This window comes from Scardinius erythrophthalmus, assembly GCF_964197995.2.
Source record: "Scardinius erythrophthalmus genome assembly, chromosome: 3".
NCBI lineage: Eukaryota > Metazoa > Chordata > Actinopteri > Cypriniformes > Leuciscidae > Scardinius > Scardinius erythrophthalmus.
This window is the reverse complement of record NC_138223.1, coordinates 47810092-47832617: the sequence shown is the minus strand read 5'-3', so window position 1 is coordinate 47832617 and position 22526 is coordinate 47810092. Positions and strand designations below refer to the sequence as shown.

The 22526-nt window shown below is 42.1% G+C and overlaps 1 protein-coding gene across 1 annotated transcript in view; it reads right to left on the bottom strand.

The window, feature by feature from the left end:
• Positions 1 to 1348: 1348 nt before the first annotated feature.
• The window catches only part of LOC308687930 (complement C3-like), a gene marked incomplete at its 5' end in the record, with an annotated part of 43158 nt that continues 21980 nt past the window's right edge, over positions 1349 to 22526 (bottom strand). Inside the window, 12 exons of the mRNA XM_081360749.1 lie at positions 1349 to 2504; positions 4265 to 4397; positions 4522 to 4605; positions 4692 to 4772; positions 7380 to 7469; positions 7558 to 7663; positions 10266 to 10353; positions 10479 to 10527; positions 10617 to 10704; positions 11299 to 11358; positions 11552 to 11704; positions 19077 to 19240. Coding sequence (XP_081216875.1) covers positions 2363 to 2504; positions 4265 to 4397; positions 4522 to 4605; positions 4692 to 4772; positions 7380 to 7469; positions 7558 to 7663; positions 10266 to 10353; positions 10479 to 10527; positions 10617 to 10704; positions 11299 to 11358; positions 11552 to 11704; positions 19077 to 19240 — 1238 coding nt within the window. The 3' untranslated portion in view covers positions 1349 to 2362. The remainder of the gene's footprint in view (positions 2505 to 4264; positions 4398 to 4521; positions 4606 to 4691; positions 4773 to 7379; positions 7470 to 7557; positions 7664 to 10265; positions 10354 to 10478; positions 10528 to 10616; positions 10705 to 11298; positions 11359 to 11551; positions 11705 to 19076; positions 19241 to 22526) is intronic.

The following is a 22526-nucleotide window of genomic DNA, read 5'->3' as shown; positions in this document are numbered from 1 at the left end:
ACTGACCACTACTAAATGCTTTATAACTACCTGAATTAACCCTGAATTACAAGAAATATATTAGAAATATATGTTAATAAACCATTTATTAACACACTAAGTAACTATTACTATATGTCTGAATAATAATATATTTAAACAGTTTATTAATCATTTACTTACACTTTCTAAGTGATCTTATGAACCACTGACAACTCCTAAATAACCGCTTTATAAATAATGCTATACTTCATTTAGAAATGATAAATTGATCATTAATAAAGTATGAAAATACAATTATTAAACACATTATAGATATGCTTAAAAATCAAGAACAAATCATTTATAACTGTATTTATAAACTGCTTATTAATGTCTATTAATGCTTTATAAATTATGAATTAACTGTTTACTAATGCTTAACTAATGATTAATAGCGTGCAGTTATTATAAAGTGTTACCGCTTCTTTTCTGGAGAAGTCAGCGATGAGATGCAGAGAGATGCGTCGTCGCTGAAGGAGATTAAATCTGATTCTACGGCGAGAATGGGTCGCTTATATAGTCAGCGGCCATGCCCATTCTGGCACGCTTTGGCGGTTTGGCCATGCCCATTCTGCTTCGCCATAGGTTTGTGCAGTTGCCGCAGCCCAGCCAATCAGTGCACTTAGACAGCCTGCACTGTGCTCGCTGTGCAGCTGCACTACATTTTAAAATAAAGGCTTCAATATTCTTGAGAAAAGGAGTTTTTCCATAGCGTTTGCTATCCGATTTTTCTAGTCGATTTTTACTCATCTCAGTATAGTAATAGAGTTTGGTAAAAGCTGTTCATTCATTCACACACATAAACGCGATTCATATTTAAACAGTCTTTTTGCGTGTACAGACACTATTGCGATTAGAACAAAGCAAATATAGAACTGACCTATTCCTCAGCTGGATCCGTTGCTTCTCGAAATGAAACTTGCAGCACTTCTGAGGTAAATTTTCCAGGATTATTATTAAGATAGTATTATTCCTCACAGTGTCGTAAAGTACATGACTCTGATTACACGCGGTGTGTGTTATCCAGCTGATTGTGGGTGTTCACAGGTTTGCATGAATGCCTCAGATCATTTGCGTTTGAATAACTGTGCTCTCCGTGGGCAGGGTCACATTAAAACTTAATGAGCTGAGATGAGAACGACTGACATCTCTCTTTTCATACATATCACATAAACTGAGAATATTTTTTTTTTTTATATAAATTACTTCATTTAAAAGAATATAATTCAAGCTTCATGCCTGTATGCCTGTTTGACTGAGTATTCGCTTAGTTATAGTTCATTTTCGGACGTGTTTCAGAATGGACTTCACTGACAGAGAGAAAGCAGAACTTGCATCATGTTTATTTTTCTTTATTTGGCAAAAAGCACAACACTTTGTTTTTATTGCGAGTATACACAAAAATAGACACTTAACAGGATCGAATGATGTTTGACACTTGTATGTAAGATCAAAGTCAACAGAGTATTTTGAGTCTCTTTTGAGCTCCGACCCCATTGTCTTATGATTATAAAAATTAGATACAGATTTAAAATACCACACAAAACAAATTATAATGTTGGATTTGTGATATTAGAATATTCTTGCAAGGCACTGTATATCACACCATGATTAATTAGTCAGGAGTCTAAAATAAACATGTTCACGTTTCATTCAGTCACCCCTTTTTTAAAATACAGAATTACAAGTATTTTAGCTCAAACATGCAAGAGATTATGTTTAATTTCCTGTAATCAACAAATGCTGTTTATATCCCAGTCAACAATTTGAGCTCCCAGGATACTCATGATGTGGTCACAATGATCTAAAAGTGTAACTTCACAGCGCACTCACTGTGGTCACCATTAAGATGTTTGCTTTAGTTGGGATCTTTGGCCTTGACTTTTTAATGTTAGTTTTTTCTTTGTCAGCTGTAACTGTTTGTTATGGTGAGAACAGTAAGAGATACAGTGATCAAGTATGTTGGCTACTTTTTGATAATAAAGTTTTTATTATCATATACCAGGCAGTCACATTTCAGGGTTTAATCTCTGGTATCAATTTTGATTGATCATTTGTTTGTGTTTATATGTACACGTGGTTTTGCATTTTGGCTGTCTAGTTTGATCTATTGGATTAAAGCATTACATTGATAATGGTGTTTTTGGAGTTGTTTAATGATGTTGGAACCTGACTTCAAACAAATGTTTATACGTCAACCCAATTTTCATTTTCAACAAACGTTTGACGTCTGAGCGATGTTGGAGCCCACGTCCAATAATATTTCTAGCTGGGGTGACTCACATTGTGACCATAGTATGAGCACACAGTGAGTGCACTGTGAGGTTGTTGACAGGGATAATTATACAACACATCCTCTTCTGAGGAGGCTATTCTGGAGCAAAGAGATGCCGATGTACTGATCCCTGTATTCTCGAGTTTGGCTTTCCTCCCTTGTCGGCCAGTATTCAACCCAGGTGCGCTCTCCAAAGATGTACTGCAGACTAAAAACAAGTCAAAACAGACACAATTACCGACTTAACTACACTGTATGCATTTACGAAGCACATGCATCATTTTAGTATAAGGGTCAATGAACTATACGCATGTCGACAGTGATAAAAAAGGAGAATCCTTTGTATACATGTTGGTTTTTATACATTTTTGACAAACATTTAATACAAATTCAGTTTCACTTGTACAAAACATTTTAATAACAGGTCAAAATACGTGATATTTTGTCAGGTGTCTAATGGGGTGTTCTCAGTTTTATGATTTCACAAATAGCTTCCTGCATAATGCTTACGTCACTAACTTTGTTTTGGCAGACGAAAGTTTTTCATATATTAATATTTTAGAAACAAAATAGCTATTTTTTTGTCTTTTACAAAATATCAAAGTTCACTTATGCCAATATTTCATTTTCTAAGAATTACATCCTTATTATCAGAATATTTCCTCCTTTAAATGGGTCATGAACTGAAAATTTTACTTGAGGTTTTGACATATAAGTGGTCATCATACTATAAGAATTTTCTGCAAGTTTCAGAACTAAAAACTTCCTTGTTAGTCCAAAAACGCACTTGGTTGCTAATGTAACCTTGGTTCCCTGAGATAACGGGAACGAGTACTGCGTCACTAGTCGCAATGGGAAAACTCCTTTTTCTCTGATTTACTGAAGTTAAAGGTTGTATCAGCGATTTCAGGCCCAAACATAAATGATCACATTCATCTAATCTTTCCTAACGATCCGCTAGCTGCCCGCCCCATAAGCAGGCCGTCAAAAAAACGCGTCTCTGTAGGCAGCCTAGGCTCTGAGATCTGCACACAAAAACAATTGGTTTCACCACCACTCAAAACCAAAATAAATAGTGTTCCAACCAATCACCGACAGGGGGAGGGTGTTGTGAGGTTTTCGCGTGCAGCCGTCATAGGCAGCCGTGGACGAGCGCAAAACCTCACAACCCCCCTGTCGGTGATTGGTTGGAACACTATTTATTTTGGTTTTGAGTGGTGGTGAAACCAATTGTTTTTGTTTTTTGAGAAGAACTAATGTTAAAAAAGGAAAGGGTCAAGAGCCCAACTAAAGCAATTAATAAAACATTACCACCTAAACTTTTGTTAAATCTAAATAAGAACGTGTGTAGATGTATGACATAAATAAAGCCAAACTGATAAAATAATAAGTGCAATAATGTGTAATGGCTCGAAGTCAGTAGTTCTTGTTTCTTTTTTCTGTTCTTGTTGTGTCTCTTTCTTTCAATGATTCTGCTGATTAACATCAGGTATCTTCAATAATGCTCAAACATCACTTAATCACTTAATTATCTCATTAACTTCAACACTGCTTCAGTGTTCATTTTAACACCCTGTAGTGTGGTATACTATTGATCAGCATTACCAAACGTGGACGTTTTCCACTAGAAACAAACATTGTTGTATTATTTTAATTTAATACTGTGAAGCTGCTTTGATACAATCTGTATTGTGAAAAGCGCTATATAAATAAACTAGACTTGACTTGACTTGACACATATGTACACTGAGGAGTGTTAATTTAACACTGGGGATTTTGCTGTGTATTCAAGTCATTTGGTATCAACTGCATTTCTTAATTTATTCAAGTCTATTCTAGGTTATTTAAAATGCATTTTGACAAAAAAACAACTGCCCCTTCATTGAGCCTAGAACAATATTCTACAGACATTAAATAAATTAAGCTCAGGCAAATCATGATATTCACAGACACACAGTGGACACTTACCTTTCTCCTTGGTTTGTCAGTTCAACATTGCCCATGATGAGGTACGACTTGCCTTCTACCAATCCCAAATATTCTCTGCAACTGGAACGAGCCAAAAATGGTTTGACTCTCCCCTCAGCATCATCATCAGTGCCTACAGGACAGAACAGCGAAAGATTAGTCTGGGACATCCATACATCAACCACAGTTCAAGAGTTACATGCTTTAAAAACATGTACTTCAAACTTTGATGGACACAAGTGAATATTGAACCGTACCTTCTTTCAGCACCTGCTCCACCTTCATGTCGTAACTGTCAGTGTCCAGTGCCAGATCCATCTTCACTACTCTGACTTTATAAACTGTGAAGCATATGTGCTATATCATTATTGTCATCAGATCTGTGAGACTTGATCTCAATGGCTGAGAAAGGAGAACATGTGTTTACCATAATCCATGTCAGATTCACAGGCTCTATCAAAACGCTCCTGTTCACTGACCCGATTCTTCTTCTGGAAACTGCAATTTTCTATGTTGAGAGATTTGAATTTTTTTTTATATTTATACATTACACACACACACACACACACACACACATATACACTCACCTAAAGGATTATTAGGAACACCTGTTCAATTTCTCATTAATGCAATTATCTAATCAACCAATCACATGGCAGTTGCTTCAATGCATTTAGGGGTGTGGTCCTGGTCAAGACAATCTCCTGAACTCCAAACTGAATGTCAGAATGGGAAAGAAAGGTGATTTAAGCAATTTTGAGCGTGGCATGGTTGTTGGTGCCAGACGGGCTGGTCTGAGTATTTCACAATCTGCTCAGTTACTGGGATTTTCACGCACAACCATTTCTAGGGTTTACAAAGAATGGTGTGAAAAGGGAAAAACATCCAGTATGCGGCAGTCCTGTGGGCGAAAATGCCTTGTTGATGCTAGAGGTCAGAGGAGAATGGGCCGACTGATTCAAGCTGATGGAAGAGCAACTTTGACTGAAATAACCACTCGTTACAACCGAGGTATGCAGCAAAGCATTTGTGAAGCCACAACACGCACAACCTTGAGGCGGATGGGCTACAACAGCAGAAGACCCCACCGGGTACCACTCATCTCCACTACAAATAGGAAAAAGAGGCTACAATTTGCACGAGCTCACCAAAATTGGACAGTTGAAGACTGGAAAAATGTTGCCTGGTCTAATGAGTCTCGATTTCTGTTGAGACATTCAGATGGTAGAGTCAGAATTTGACATAAACAGAATGAGAACATGGATCCATCATGCCTTGTTACCACTGTGCAGGCTGGTGGTGGTGGTGTAATGGTGTGGGGGATGTTTTCTTGGCACACTTTAGGCCCCTTAGTGCCAATTGGGCATCGTTTAAATCCCACGGCCTACCTGAGCATTGTTTCTGACCATGTCCATCCCTTTATGACCACCATGTACCCATCCTCTGATGGCTACTTCCAGCAGGATAATGCACCATGTCACAAAGCTCGAATCATTTCAAATTGGTTTCTTGAACATGACAATGAGTTCACTGTACTAAAATGGCCCCCACAGTCACCAGATCTCAACCCAATAGAGCATCTTTGGGATGTGGTGGAACGGGAGCTTCGTGCCCTGCATGTGCATCCCACAAATCTCCATCAACTGCAAGATGCTATCCTATCAATATGGGCCAACATTTCTAAAGAATGCTTTCAGCACCTTGTTGAATCAATGCCACGTAGAATTAAGGCAGTTCTGAAGGCGAAAGGGGGTCAAACACAGTATTAATATGGTGTTCCTAATAATCCTTTAGGTGTGTATATATATATTTATTAGGGGTGACCCTGAATAGTCGAAGATTCGATGCTTCGATTGGAGGAGCCTGATTCGACTACCAATCTCACGGTCGAATCTTCGCAGAGGTGTTATGAAACGAGGATCATGCCACTTTGGCTATATGGGGGCGCTCAATGTCTGATTTCACATAGAACTACCAGTTTTCTGTCAATACGTCAATATTCAGCCTATTATGATAATGCTGTATCTAAAAATGTGCAAAGTTATTATTATGCTATTATGCTTATATAATGCTGTATATAATATTTTTTTAACGTGCGTGAATAAATCCAAACACCCCGTGACCGATTTAAGTTTCACTTTCAATCCGTGACCGACAGAGAAGCGTCTTGGCGGCAAGGATTTAAATATTTAACAATGTCTGGGATAAGAAAATCTAAAGTGTGGATGTACACCATCAGAAAGGATATTCTCCAAGGCTGGATTTAGCATCAGGAAAACCTGATTTCATTGGCTAGGTGCCAACCAATAAAACTGCTCCTTTGAACCCCCTGCTCCCGCCCCCCTTTCTCTCTCACCGCCTCTGAGTTTCAAGTGCACAAGTTAGTTTTGCACCTGATATATCGCGAAAACAGTAGCAAAAGTCAAGGCGCGAAATTTGAAATTGCAGTGACAGATTTGAGAAGTTGCAAGTGCCTAACTGAGGTTGTACCGCGAATGTGAATGTAAGATTAAACGCAAAATATATATTACAAGTTTGTGTCTGGCGTTGTATTTCTGTGAATGGCATTTTACACATTTGTGTCTACTTGTCTGCAGCTTCAGATTCAGAATACAGGTTTGTGACTATTGTATGCGAGTGCAAATTTCAACATTCAACTTCAGATTTTTATTTTACAGGTTTTCACATTTGAGCTGTGAGTGTAAATGTTCATGTACAAGTATGAAAATTTATTGTACAAGTACGAATATTTATTGTACAAGTTCTCAAATTCACATCTACGTGCTCTCGAGTTTTGCTACTGATTTACCTTCATAGTTCTCCTGGCAGCGCAGTATGTGTCTTCCTGCCATCATATGAGGGACAAGGGCTGAACTCTCTTTTACCTTAAACTGCTCTCTGGACTTATTATTTATTTAAAATATAGCCAATATAGCTCATTTGAATTGAATTGGGGAGAGAGAGAGAGAGAGAGAGAGAGAGAGAGAGAGAGAGAGAGAGAGAGAGAGAGAGAGAGAGAGAGAGAGAGAGAGAGAGAGAGAGAGAGAGAGAGAGAGAGAGAGAGAGAGAGAGAGAGAGAAAATGAAATAAACATTTAACTGTTTAACTGCTGTACCTTCTGCACACCAGCAATGATCTCCACGACACAGGCTGTATATAGCGCCATCCTTCCTCTCAGGGTGGTAGAACTTTGTACAGCGATCATCTAGAAAAAAAAAAAAAACGTATAAAAGATGACTCGCATTATTCTCTCAAATGGCTCTGGATAAAGTGTGTATGTACCAGCAGCTCACCTGGTGAGCGATATTCATACACAGTGACTGCAGCAGGTTGAAGCAGTCCCACATTATGCATTTTATGCATTCTGTAGGAAACCGTTTTTTTATTTTTATGATAAACCTAATGAGACAGAAATCAAAGCACATTTATGACAGTCACAAAACTTAACATTACTATTAATATTACTTAACATTACTATTAATATTAAGGCAACACACCACAGGTGAATAAGGTATTTTTTAACTAATAGACAATCCCCATACTTTTCCAGTTCATCAAGACATTACATTTTGTATTACAAGTTTTCTGAAATGCAGATGATGAAATACGCAGATGAGGCATTATCTAATTAAAAATGAACTAATTTGCATTCATTTCTGAAATCAGAGCATTGGATAAAGCCAGATTACAAATTCTTGGTGTGTGTAAGAGCTGCTGAAGTTGAAATTTCTGAAAAAGAAAATCCCACAAGAAATGTACTGCGATTTAAATCTACAACCTCAAATAAACACTTAAATGTGTATTTTAGATGTTTTCTTTCCACTAGTCTGAAAGTCAACTTATAGAAGCAAAATCTCAAAATTGACCAGTGCAGGAGAAACAAACAAACAATGGTTTTATGTGTTTTTTTATAACAATGCATGGATTTAAAAAGTTTTTGTCATTTATTTGATTAAACAGATTTTGCCAGACATTGGTTAAAAAGATCGTCCTTATCTACCATGTCTGCCATATTATGTGTATAAAAAAAATTAATTGGATGAAAAAAAAAAAAAAAAAAAAAATCAGTGTATTAAAGGCATAATGACATGAGAAACCTAATTTTCTAATCTAATGCTCTTTTGACATACAAGATGTCATTGTACCATAACAAGTTGTGTATGTTTAAAAACTCAAAACTTCCTTGTTAGTCCATAAACAGCTTTTATAGAAACCAAGCTGCAAAAACGACCCATTTTCACTTCCTTTTCGACATCATAGAGATTGACATGGACTGCCTGCACACACAGATCTACTTCTTCATCTTGAGCTCTTTGTCTCTGATCACTGACAGATGAAGTGACAAAAGGAGAAAAATGAATCAATGAACTAAAAATAATATTAACTTCCAAAGAATCCTAATACTAGTAAAAGTTTATTTCCAACTATTTGAATGTCTCAATAGAGCATTATCTGTTTGTTCGGTACATTTCACTGTGGATTCAGATGATCTCTGTTGGTCTGTTGTGACTTTCAGAAGAAGTCATTGGAGTTTAGTGTCAATAAAAGCTCTTTTTGCTTTTCAGTTATGACACTTACATTATATTTACAGTTCACTTCTACACAGCAAAATCCCCAGAGTTAAATTAAGGGTATGTTTACACAAAAATGGTATGCTTAAATCTGAGAAGTTTTTCCTTTGAGTTTTCCACATACAAACGACACCATTGTCAAAACGATCCCCAATCACACAGATCCCCCAAAATGACTAAAATGCTGTATTCTGCTGACAAGGCCATTAGATGGCGATGAAACACTATAGATCAGTGGTTCCCAAACCTGTCCTGGAGTACCCCCAACACTGCACGTTTTTCTTTGTCTCCCTAATCAAACACACCTGATTCAACTCATCAGCTCATTATCACATGATCAGGTGTGTTTGATTAGGGAGACAAAGAAAAACGTGCAGTGTTGGGGGTCCTTCAGGAGCAGGTTTGGGAACCACTGCTATAGATTGAACACATAATACGTATGTGTATGCAGTCATCATTTTCAGAGATTTGCATTTGTGTTGTTTACACAGAGACTGTTTTCAAAAACTTGCACTTTGAAACCAGTTGAAACCAGTTTTCAAAAGTTTGCATTGTCAGGCACCCACAATGCTGTTGTCGTGTAAATGAAGGGCCAAAACGCATAGATTTTTTTTACGTTTTTAGCTGAAAATGGTGTTGTGTAAACAGCCCTTAACTCTGCTCAGAGTACATATGGTCCCACTCTAAAGAGTGTTAAAGTAACTCTGAATCAGAGTTGAAGCTAATAAAATAATTAAATGATTAATTAAGTGATGATTGAATGTTAGTGATGAACACCTGATGATAACAAGCAGAAATATAGTTGCAAGCAGCGATACGGGGCCAAGCCCCTGAAGCAGCAGCAAAAGCAGTCTAGAGCAAAAACAGCAGAAATTGAACATACATGATAAAACAGCTGGTTCAGAAGTACAGGTAAAAATGAACTTAAAATGAACAGAAGTTCAGATGAGAATGAACAAAACATACTTATTTCTAATCCAAGAGAAAGAAAGATTAGTATAATACTTGAATAACAAAGATAACAAAGAAATCACAGCTTGATTTCATCTAAGGCTGTGGCTGAAGTCAGTTGTAGTTCTTGTGTTTATCTTTTATTCTGTTCTTGTTGTTTCTCTTTCCTTCAGTGATTCTGCTTGTTAACAACAGGTGTTCCTCATTAATGCTCAATCATCACTTAATTAATCACTTAATTATCTCTTTAACTTTAAATCTGACTTAAGAGTTACTTAAACACTCTTTAGAGTGGGACCATATCTAAGCAGAGTTAATTTAGCTCTGGGGATTTTGCTGTGAATATAATATTCCTCATAATGAAGTTTTTCTAGCTTATTTGCAGTTCACTTAAATAGTCCTGCAGTGTGATTTTTTTTATAATATAAATATCTGCAATGTATGTTTCTTAATATGTAAATTGCATATCCTCACAGCACCTCTGTAGGACCTCCTTCATGCTTTTGAAATCCTGTCAGTAAACCGACATCCAGAACAGTCCTGGCATCTGTTGTTTGGTTTTTGTATCTGTGGAGATAAATAAATCTATATAATATATTATTTACAGGTTTATGAACTCAGTCGTTCTTTGTGCATTAAAACAAGAAGAAACTTGAAACTTTAAGAAGAAACTCGGTCATATTTTCACTCACAAGATTTCCACAGTAAGCTTGTAGCTTTCAATGGCTCCAAGGAAATTTACTGCATGGAAAGATAATTCAGATACTGATATTACACACTGCGAGTTTCAGTTTTACAGCTATGAGCAATGAAACAACTTTCGATCTTACCGCCATGCTCGTGTTCCATTTTGACACTCAAATCAAAGAGTTTACAGTCAGATTTATTAACAGGTTTGGCATAATACACTGTGAACACCTGAAAAAGGCCAAAAACACTTTCATATATAATACATTATATCTTTGTTTTCCATTTATAGAGTTTATTATTTTTATTTAGATTTTATTCATTCATAGATTAGATAGATAGATAGATAGATAGATAGATAGATAGATAGATAGATAGATAGATAGATAGATAGATAGATAGATAGATAGATAGATAGATAGATAGATAGATAGATAGATAGATAGATAGATAGATAGATAGATAGATAGCAAATGAAATGAAATGAGGAACTCGATTTTTAGTTTAGTGCATGGTATCTTTACAGTAACATACCGTAGATCAGTGGTTCCCAAACCTGTCCTGAAGGCCCCCCAACACTGCACGTTTTCTTTGTCTCCCTACTCAAACACACCTGATTCAACTCATCAGCTCATTATCACATGATCAGGTGTGTTTGATTAGGGAGACAAAGAAAACGTGCAGTGTTGGGGGTCCTTCAGGACAGGTTTGGGAAACACTGCCGTAGATTACAGTAAATAACTGTACAATTAACAGTAGTTTTAATTAAAGTTTTACAGTTTGGAAAACTGGAAAATATGTAGTTTTTTTTTCACTCAAACTCACTGTGAGAGTTGCTGTTCCAGTTCCTGTTGCAGTCACATTCAAGTATTTATTTAGCAAGATCTGTTGAATGAACACACGCAGATAATTGTGTCATCAGAACAATCAAATAAATGATGTAATAGTTGATGTGATCCATTGAAGTTATGTTCATGTCATGAATGGCAAAGCTTCCATAATTCCTCATTCACTGCAATCTTTAACTTATTTTGTCATCCGGAAAAGGAAAATAAAAAACATCAGCAATGCGTTATACCTGGTCTGTCCATGCAATATGTACATTCTGTCTTTTAAAAATCCATCTGGTAGGTGTGCTTATTCCTTCCACTGTGAGCTCCACATCCAAGCTTTGTGGGTTCTTCATCTCTGTATGATATTCAGCCACGGCCTGGAACACCATGATGGTCGCCTAAAACAAGAGCATCCAAATATGACTTTTCTTCTACTGTTTCTACTTTAAGACAAAAGGAGAAATTCTGAAGAATGTTTGTGTCAGATATTTTCACATAAAATGATCACGATGGTATAGTAAAAAAGTACTTTTGCATCCTTTTTAAAGGGGACCTATTATGCTCACTTAGAGGTTCATTGTTTGTATGTATCTACTATAATACATTTACTTCACTTAAAGGGATAGTTCACTTTGAAATTAAATTTTGGTATGTTTTAGCTTACCTCAAGGGCATCCAAGATGTAGGTGTCTTTGTTTCCGCAGTAGTTTCAATTTTAATATTTTTAGGTCAAACTGTTCTTGTCTGTCAGTCATATAATGCAGGTCTATGGTCACTATCTCAAAGAGCATGCACAGAGAAGTCCAAATTAAACAATTCCCCATCGTAAGTACACATTGATGGCCTAAGACACGAAACGAGCGGTTTGTGTGAGAAAACGAACAGGATTAGTTCACACAAAACGTACTTGGTTACTTACGTAACCTCGGTTCCCTTAGAGATAAGGGAACGAGTACTGCGTTGCAAACGCTGTGGGAAAACTCCTTTTCTCGAGAATATTGAAGCCTTTATTTTAAAACGCATTGCTGCAGCACATGCGAGAGCTAGAAGCTCGCGTGAGCGTGCTGATTGGCTTGTGCAAAGCAACTGCACGAACCAATGGCGGATCAGCAGAGGAGCGCGGACCAATCAGGGCGCTTGGCACTCTGCCAGAGTCAAGCGCGCGAAACCGCACGTGACAGAAGAGTATAAATATACAGAGAATCCGCCATTTGACAGGTTTAAATCGACTGAAGCGAAAAGACACCTGCCATAAGAGACAATAGCACGGCAAGGCAACGCAGTACTCGTTCCCTTATCTCTAAGGGAACCGAGGTTACGTAAGTAACCAAGTACGTTCCCTTACGAGAACGTTCTCTCGTACTGCGTTGCAAACGCTGTGGGAACACTATTTAAAACGCCGTGCTTGTCGTCTTTGGCCAATCTGACTCACCGAGAGCTCCAGGAAGTACAGAATAGCCTAGGATAAAGAGACCGAATCTTCGGGCCCTTAGATATCCAAACAGATAAAAGCTGGGCCAAGGGCCAGTCTTAAGAGTCCCACAACTCAAGATGACAACCAGTGTCTGAGTCAAAAACTAGTCTGGGTCCACAGAGCCAGCGATAGATAGAGACAACTCATGCCTGCAAGGCAGGTACCATAGAGGTTTAAAGATGCGGACGGAACGGACCAGCCGGCCGCCGCATAAATATCCTACATAGGCATTTCCGTGACTAGTCTGGATCCATAGAGCCAGGGCCTAGATAGAGAGAATTCGTACCTGCGGAGCAGGGACTTCTGGGTTGTAATGTTTCACAGATGTGGACGAAACGGACTAGCCGGTCATCGCACGAATGTGCCAGAAGGAATGTCAAAACTAGCCTGGGTCCGCAGAGCCAGAGCTTAGATAGAGAGAACTCGTGCCTGCAGAGCAGGAACCTCTAGGTTGTAAAATCTCACAAATGTGGACGGGACGGACCATCCGGCCGCCGCACAAATGTCCTCGATAGGAACACCGCTCGACCAGGCCCACGAGGAGGCGACGCCTCTCGTGGAGTGAGCTCTAACACCTATGGGACACGTAAGGCCCAGTGAGGTGTAGGCCAGAGCAATGGCATCCACTATCCATCTGGACAGCGTGAGCTTCGTGACGGGAAGACCTTTGGTTCGGCCCCCGAAACAAACAAAAAGCTGTTCAGACTGTCTGAAAGAGGCTGAACGCTCTAAATAAATTCTCAAAGCTCTGACAGGGCAGAGTGTGAGAGCATCACTGAACTCTTCTGAAGTGGGAAGAGCTGACAGAGAAATAACCTGGGCTCTGAACGGAGTTGAGAGCACCTTAGGAATATATCCATGTCTTGGCCTAAGGATGACCTTAGAGTCATTGGGGCCGAATTCCAGACAGGAAGCGCTAGTAGAGAGCGCCTGTAAGTCACTTACTCTCTTGACTGACGCCAGTGCCAACAGCAGAGCGGTTTTCAGGGAGAGAGGTTTTAGGTCGGCTGACTGAAGTGGTTCAAAGGGAGGTCCCTTAAGAGCCCGTAGAACCAAAGAAAGGTCCCATGCTGGGACAGATGGCGGCCGAGGCGGGTTAAGCCTTCTGGCGCCCTTAAGGAAGCGAACTATAAGGTCGCATTTTCCTAAGGAGGCTCCGGCTTCCAATACATGCTGTGCAGCAATGGCTGCTACATATACCTTGAGAGTGGAGGGGGAACGACCCGCATCCAGCATCTCTTGGAGAAAGGATAGCACTCTTGGTACTTCACAAGTGTGTGGGTCGAGGTTTCGAGCTAAACACCAGCTGGAAAACACTGACCATTTATGGAGGTAGAGGCGTCTGGTAGACGGAGCTCTAGCCTCCTTGATCGTGTTCAGGACGCCCTCTGGGAGGTCCTGGGGTACCCGTTGAGTGGCCAAGCGTGTAGGGCCCACAAATCGGGACGGGGATGCCAGATAGTCCTGTTGGCCTGAGCCAGGAGGTCGCGCCTCACTGGGATTGGCCAAGGGTCTGTCACAGACAGCCGTATCAGCTCCGGGAACCAAGATTGGGTTCGCCAGAGAGGAGCTATCAGGAGCACTGCGCATTTCGTGTCTCTGATCCGTTCGATGACCTGAGGGAGCATCGAGACCGGAGGAAACGCATAGAGGGGAGGCTGGGCCAGTCATGGGCCAACGCATCCTTGTTCTTTGAAAAGAAGATTGGGCAGTGACGATTGTCTTCTGAGGCGAAGAGATCTACTTCTGCCTTCCCGAAGACCTCCCAAAGTAGGAGAACCGTCTGAGGGTGGAGAGACCATTCCTCTGGGGGAACCCTGCCCCGAGAGAGCATGTCTGCTCCTGTGTTCAACGTGCCCGGCACGTGAGCTGCCCTGAGCGAGCGCAGATTGGTGTGAGCCCATAACAGTAGCTGGGTGGCTATGGCAAGCAGGATGCGGGACCTGAGGCCGCCCTGGCGATTTATGTAAGATACCACTGACATGTTGTCCGTCCGGACCAATACGTGGTGTCCAGCCAGGTATGGGAGGAAGGTTTTCAGGGCCAGAAAAACTGCCCTCATTTCGAGGCAGTTGATGTGTAGGCGTCTCTCCGAGCTCGACCAGAGGCCGGAGGCAGGCCTGCCCTCGTACAGGGCTCCCCAACCTGAGTTGGAAGCGTCTGTTGAAATCACCCTCCTCTTGGAGACCACCCCCATACTCACGCCCTGCTGAAACCAGCTGGCGTTCGTCCAAGGGGCCAGGGCTTGAACCCAGCGCTGATCCACCTTGATAATCAATCGGCCTGAGTGCCAGGCGTGGGGTGGCACCTGAGGTGCTAGCCATAGCTGAAGAGGACGCATGCGCAGTAGGCCTAGTTGGAGTACTGATGATGCTGAGGCCATAAGGCCAAGGATCCTCTGAAACGTTCTGAGGGGTGCATGAGAGCCCTCTGTGAACGATGCGGCGAGCCGCTGAATCGATAGAGCACGGGCCGGGGAGGGCCATGCTCTCATAAGAACGGAGTCGAATACTGTCCCCAGGAACATGATACGTTGGCTGGGTGACAGAATACTCTTCGAAAAATTCACCTTGAGCCCTAGACATTCTAGATGGCTGAGGAGCCAGGCTTTGTGAGTATGTGACTCCGCCTCTGACTGAGTCAGAATGAGCCAGTCGTCGAGGTAGTTTAGAATGCGCATTCCCCGCTGTCTCAGGGGGGAGAGAGCTGCATCCATGCACTTCGTGAATGTACGAGGTGCCAGTGCCAGTCCAAACGGTAGAACCGTGTACTGGTATGTCTGCCCCTCGAAGGCGAATCTCAAGAATGGCCTGTGGTGGGGATTCACTTGAATGTGAAAGTAAGCGTCTTTCAGATCTACTGAGAAAAACCAGTCGCCTGGGCGAATTTGCGCCAGTATATGTCTGGTCGTGAGCATCCTGAACGGCCGTGACATGAGAGCCTTGTTCAGATGTCTGAGATCTAAAATGGGCCTCAGGCCGCCGTCTTTCTTCGGAACGAGAAAGTAACGGCTGTAAAAGCCTGACTCGCTTAGAGAAGGGGGAACCTTCTCGATAGCCCCTTTTGCTAGCAGACTTAACACTTCGGTGCGGAGGACATGACACAGTGTGCTGCTGACCGAGGTTTGAACCACAGCGCGAAAGCGCGGGGGTCTGCGTGCAAACTGAAGCGAGTAGCCGTGCTTTATGATGTTTATCACCCATTCTGAAACTCCTGGGATAGCCTGCCAGGCTAGAGCCCGAAGAGCCAGAGGCCTCATCATATCTGGAACGCCCAGAGACGGGGGCTCGAACTGATATGAGGTCAGGGGAGAAATTTTGCTCGTTTTGTGCTCTGTGTGGGTCGCTGTTAAAACAGCGTTTGGGTGCAGGGATGTGATGGGCCCATTTTCTGCATACACAACTGCTCCAGCCGCCTGAACTGAAGAGGGAGCTGTGAGTAGCACTCGAGCGATCTTCGGGGCTGGTCCGGCCGCGGCGGGACATAGACCCCTTTTTCTGCTGGTTAGGACGGCTTCTTGGGCTCATGGTCGAGCGTGAGCTTCGGTCGAGGGCCCTGGCGCTTGGGAAACGGGAATCGTTTTGCAGGCTTCAGGCGTCGAGTGGTTTCAGCCGCAGGGAGGGGCTGGGGAACCTGAGACGCGGGCTTTTCCGGTCGCGGCGTGCTCTTGGGGCGCCGTTGGACCGAGCTAGAGCGCTTGGGCAGGAAGTGCCTCATAGCACTTGAAGCTTTCTGAGCCTCCGTGAAGCGATCAGCGAAGCCATTGACAGAAGGGCCGAAGAGACCGGATGGAGAGACTGGGGAGTCGAGGAAGGCGGTTTTGTCAGCGTCCCTGATCTCCGTTAAGTTAAGCCACAGGTGGCGCTCTAAGACAACCAGGCTAGACATGTTGTGGCCCAGTGCTTGAGCAGTGGCCCTCAGCGCCAAATCTGTAGCACTCCTGAGGTCTTTGAAGGTGTCTGGGTCCGGGCCAGACTCGTCCATAGTGCGGAGGAGCTTAGCTTGAAACACCTGCAGGGTCGCCATAGCGTGGAGTGCAGAGGCGGCTTGACCGGCGGCAGCATAAGCGCGGCTGGCGAGAGCCGAAGTAGTCCTGCACGGCTTAGAGGGGTGCACGGTTTTAGCCCTCCAACTCCCAGCAGTGGGAGGGCATAAGTGTGCAGCGACCGCTTCCTCTAATGGAGGGAGAGAAACATACCCCTTCTCTTCAGCGCCGTCGACAGTGGAGAGCGTTGAAGAAGCTGAAGAGCGCGTTCGCGCTGAAAAGGGCGCGCGCCAGCTCTTAGTGAGCTCATCATGGACCTCGGGCATAAAGGGGGCGGCACGCTGACGAGGGGCCTGTTGGCGCCCCGGCAGGTACCATTCGTCGAGGCGGCTTTTGGTAGGCTCAGCTGGGGAAAGCCAGTCGAGTCCCAGTTCTCCGACAGCGCGAGACATGACACGGAAGAGTTCGGCGTCAATGCTCGCTCGAGTGTCAGTGGGATCCAGCTGAGAGAGAGGGGCGGGGTCCGCGGAGCCCGACCATTCCTCACTTTCAGATGCCGCCATAGATACAGCGTCGTCCATTTCTTCTGCTGATAATCCGAAAGAGACGAGACCTGCCACTTCAGAAGAGGGGCGTTGGTCGCTCTGGGAGAACAGGACTGGAGATGAAGGCGCGGGCGAAGCGTGCGGGGAGAGACCCGGCGTGCATTCGTCAAGATGAGCGCGTTCAGGAGGCCTCTGGTCGCGCCGCTTCTTCCTACGGGGCTCACGGGGCGCCGAAGATGGAAGGTGGGCGGGAACACTCAGCGAGGCGGCGGAAGATCTGGCACGGAGCGTGGCAACAGGCATTCCGTCGCAGTGAAGGCAGCCGCCTTTAGTGAGCGCTGCCTCGGCGTGCTCAGGACCGAGGCAGGCAACACACCGAGAGTGTGTGTCAGAGGCGTGCAGGGAGACCCCGCATGAATCACACACGGTGAGCGGCATTTGAAACAACGCCGCGCGCTGTGAAAACAGCGATTTGCTCTCTTAGAATGCTCTTTTTGAGTTAGAAAAAGGATACTCGTCGGATGCCACAGGGAAACGCTCAGCTGGCAGACACCGAGATGCGAAGCAGTTCCGCTGGAAGGCTGTTCGACGACGAGCGGCTTCACTCTGGAGAGAATCAGCGACGAGGTGAGTCGAAAGCTGAAGGAGATAAAATCTGTCAAATGGCGGATTCTCTGTATATTTATACTCTTCTGTCACGTGCGATTTCGCGCGCTTGACTCTGGCAGAGTGCCAAGCGCCCTGATTGGTCCGCGCTCCTCTGCTGATCCGCCATTGGTTCGTGCAGTTGCTTTGCACAAGCCAATCAGCACGCTCACGCGAGCTTCTAGCTCTCGCATGTGCTGCAGCAATGCGTTTTAAAATAAAGGCTTCAATATTCTCGAGAAAAGGAGTTTTCCCACAGCGTTTGCAACGCAGTACGAGAGAACGTTCTCGTAAGGGAACATGAAGCGTTTGTTTTCATTTCTGGAAAGTCACTGTCAGGGCTGAATAAATCACAGTACAAGTGCTCATTAAAGTCTTATCCATAAACACTCTCTCTCCCTTGCATTATCATCAACATACACAGTGAATTACACAAAACCACTCATTACAACTAACAGCAAAAAATATATATACAGACCTTAAGCGCGCGCTATCCCTTTCATTACTGCTGAGACCAGTATCGATCCGGGGACTATAAGTTGAATCATGAACAGTTGGTACTGATCCATCCTCGAGTAACAGCTTTTTATCAAAACCTGTGTTTTGTATTGTCCCTTTTTTACAAAGCAGTCTGGTGTAAAATGATTCACACAGACATAAACGCATTTAGGTATAAGGGGGCGCATTCCCTTCAAAAATAAAAATGAATCCACTGCGTCTTCAGCGTCTCTGATGACGGGAGTACATGAAGACTTATGTTCACTCTTACATCCAAAAACAAAACACAAATTTTCTTATGAGACATTCTTGTCACTACAGCTGCTCTGGCCTGCAGAAAATGGCGGACAGTGTACAAATCGCTCAGGGCGGAAACCATGCTAATACTGTCTGTCAACAGCCTGTGCAAACTGATGTCACTTTGTACAGAATCTGCAAATGGCTTGTTCTGAGACAGTGCTTATTTATGGGAATAAAAAAGGAATGGGTGGATTTTTATCATTATAGGGTGGTTGTGTACACACAAAAAAATGCTTTTGTGGTTTGCTATTGGTGGATCTGATGTGAGTGACAGGCTGCTTCGGGAGGAGGAACATGAATTTAAAAAAATAATGATGTGATACCTGTGTGGCGCCGGATCCACCAAATTGGGACTGTTGTGAACGCAGCCAGCGCACTGCCTCTCCTGCTTTATCAAAGTCTTTGTCCTTCACAAGTGCCAGCACAGCATAGGCCGTCGCCTCCATTGAGTGATGATGCTGTCCAGCGACAGTCCAGGACCTACCGGCTGATTCAAACACAAAGCAGGAATAATGACAGGACTGTGTTCCTTTACTGTTATTGTAAACTGGTAGGCACAGCCTATCCAAGATTTTGAGGAAAATGGAAGAACCATTTAATGTTAATACAATTCCTAGTTATTCATTTCACAAACTGTGAGACCTTACCAGGCTTTTTTACAGTAAAATACTGGCAACACTGTTGCCAGTCATTTACTGTTAATTGTACAGTTCTTTACTGTAATCTACAGTATGTTACTGTGAAACTTAATTAATGCACCGAGTTAATTCATTTCACTTGCAGAAACTGACTGCCTTAAAAGGTACAATATGTAAGAATTTTGTATCAAAATATCCAAAAACAGTGTTTCCCAAACCTGCTCCTGAAGGATCCCCAACACTGCACGTTTTATATACGATTTAGTCATGTTTTGAATGAATTCACTATTACACATTAGGTGTTTGCAGTTTTATACTAAGAGAATTTTCAGTGGACTCAAATTAATTAAGTTCACAGTACTATCAGTGTGAATACTAGTTTTTAAACTCAAACTGTGTGAAGCAATCGGTTTCCCAAATGATACGAGTTACTTTCCATGGTATTTTTACGGTAATATACTGTAAAAAAGGAGAGCTGTAAATTAATGGTAAAGGGCTGTAAATTACAGGACATTGCTGGCAACCAGCTGCCAGTAGATTACCATTTTTTTACAGCGCTGACAACCCTGTTTTGAGTCACCATTGTGCTGAAGAGTAGAGCCTGTGCTTCAGTCCAAGGCAAGGCAAGGCAAGGCAAGTTTATTTATATAGCACATTTCATACACAATGGTAACTCAAAGTGCTTTACATACTATTAAAAATAATCAGAAGAAATAAGAATATACAAAACAGTTTAAAATAAAGAAACAAGAAAGAACTAAAAATAATTAAAACAGTTTAGAATAAAGAACAGTTTAAAATAAAGAAACGAGAAAGAACTAAAAATAATTAAAACAGTTTAGAATAAAGACTAAAATAAGACACAGTATAAACAGTCGGACCAACAGTGACACAGTGCTCATTCATTAAATGCAAAGTTAAACAGATGTGTTTTGAGTCTGGATTTGAATGTGACTAATGTAGGAGCACATCTGATCTCCTCTGGAAGCTGGTTCCAGCTGCGGCTGGCATAATAGCTAAAAGCGGACTCTCCTTGCTTAGAGTGAACTCTTGGAACTTCTAGCTGATGTGATCCTAATGATCTGAGTAATCTGTTGGGTTTGTATTCCGTGAGCATATCTGCAATGTATTGAGGTCCTAGGCCATTAAATGATTTATATACTAGTAATAATACTTTAAAATCAATCCTATAAGTAACTGGCAGCCAGTGTAATGACCTGAGTACTGGTGTGATATGATCATATTTTCTGGTTCTGCTAAGAATCCTGGCGGCAGCGTTCTGTATGAGCTGCAAATGTTTTATGGTCTTTTTGGGAAGGCCAGTGAGGAGTCCATTACAATAATCCACCCTGCTGGTGATGAAAGCATGCACTAGTTTTTCTAAGTCTTGACTGGAAACAAAGCATCTAATTCTTGCAATATTTTTCAGATGATAGTATGCTGATTTAGTTATTGCTTTGACATGACTATTGAAACTAAGGTCTGACTCTAAAGACACACCAAGATTCTTGACCTGATTTTTAGTTGTTTGACCTTTAGAGTGAAGGTATGCGTTCACCTTGAGAACTTCATCTTTGTTTCCAAACACAATGATTTCAGTTTTGTCTTTGTTTAACTGTAGAAAGTTTTGGCACATCCAGCTGTTGACTTCATCAATGCATTGAAGCAGAGAGTCAATGGGGCTGTAATCATTAGGCGATAGGGCTAAGTAGATCTGTGTGTCGTCTGCATAGCTGTGGTAAGAGATTTGGTTCTTTCTCATTATTTGGCTCATTGGGAGCATGTACAGGTTGAACAGGAGTGGCGCAAGAATTGAGCCTTGAGGGACTCCGCATGTCATGGGCGTCCACTCAGACTTATGGTCACCTATACTCACATAATAACCTCTCCCATCTAAGTATGACCTGAACCATTTTAGAACTGTCCCAGAAAACCCCACCCAGTTTTCCAGCCTGTCAAGAAGTATTTTGTGATCGACAGTGTCAAATGCAGCACTGAGGTCGAGTAGAACCAGCACTGATAATTTGCCTGAATCCGTATTTAAGCGAATATCGTTTATTATCTTAATGAGCGCTGTCTCTGTGCTGTGGTGCGGTCGGAAGCCAGATTGAAAATTATCAAAGTATCCATTTGAGTTTAAGAATTTGTTCAGCTGGTTGAAGACAACTTTTTCAATGATTTTGCCTGTGAAAGGAAGATTTGAGATCGGTCTATAGTTGCTTAATATAGTCTTATCCAGATTGCTCTTTTTCAGGAGGGGTTTGACAACAGCAGTTTTAAGGGAGTTTGGAAAACTTCCATAGAAAAGTGAGGCATTTACCACTTCTAGGAGATCTGCTTCTAAACAGTCTAACACACTTTTAAAAAAAGATGTGGGCAGTGTGTCAAGGGCGCAGGTTGATGTTTTAAGGTGCTGAACGGTTTCTTTCAGAATTGTGCCATCAATTTCTTCAAAATCAGACATAGTAACTACTTTCTCAGGTTGTAGTCTGATCTGACTGACCCCAGCGCAACTCAAGGATGTGCTGATCACCTTTCTAATATTATTGATTTTCTCAGAGAAAAAGGTAGCAAACTCACTACACTTGCTGTCGGAGAGCATTTCACTGGGAATCTGGCTTGGGGGATTTGTTAGTCTGTCGACAGTAGCAAAGAGATTTCGAGTATTATTTAGGTTTCTGTTTATGATATTGGAGAAGAAAGTCTGTCTAGCTTTGCCTAGTTCCATATTGAAAGCACGAATGGTGTCTCTATAGATGTTATAGTGGATTACAAGTTTTGTCTTTCGCCACATGCGCTCTGATTTTCTGCATTGTCTTTTCATAATTTGCACTGCTGTTGAGTTTCTCCAAGGTGCTTTTTGTTTACCATTCTTCCTGACTTTCACAGGAGCAATATCATCAATTACATTTTTAACCTTCGAGTTAAAAGAATCAAGGAGAGAATCAACCGAGTCAGCAGATATGCTCGGTGTTAAGGATATAGCCTTCATAAATAGTACACTAGTGTTCTCATTTAGGCATCTCTTCTTGACAGACACAGATCTAACTTCAATGGCAGGAGAAATCAATAAATCAAAGAAAATACAGTAATGATCAGAGAGTGGACTCAAGGAGAAGTCCAGGAGAAGATCTA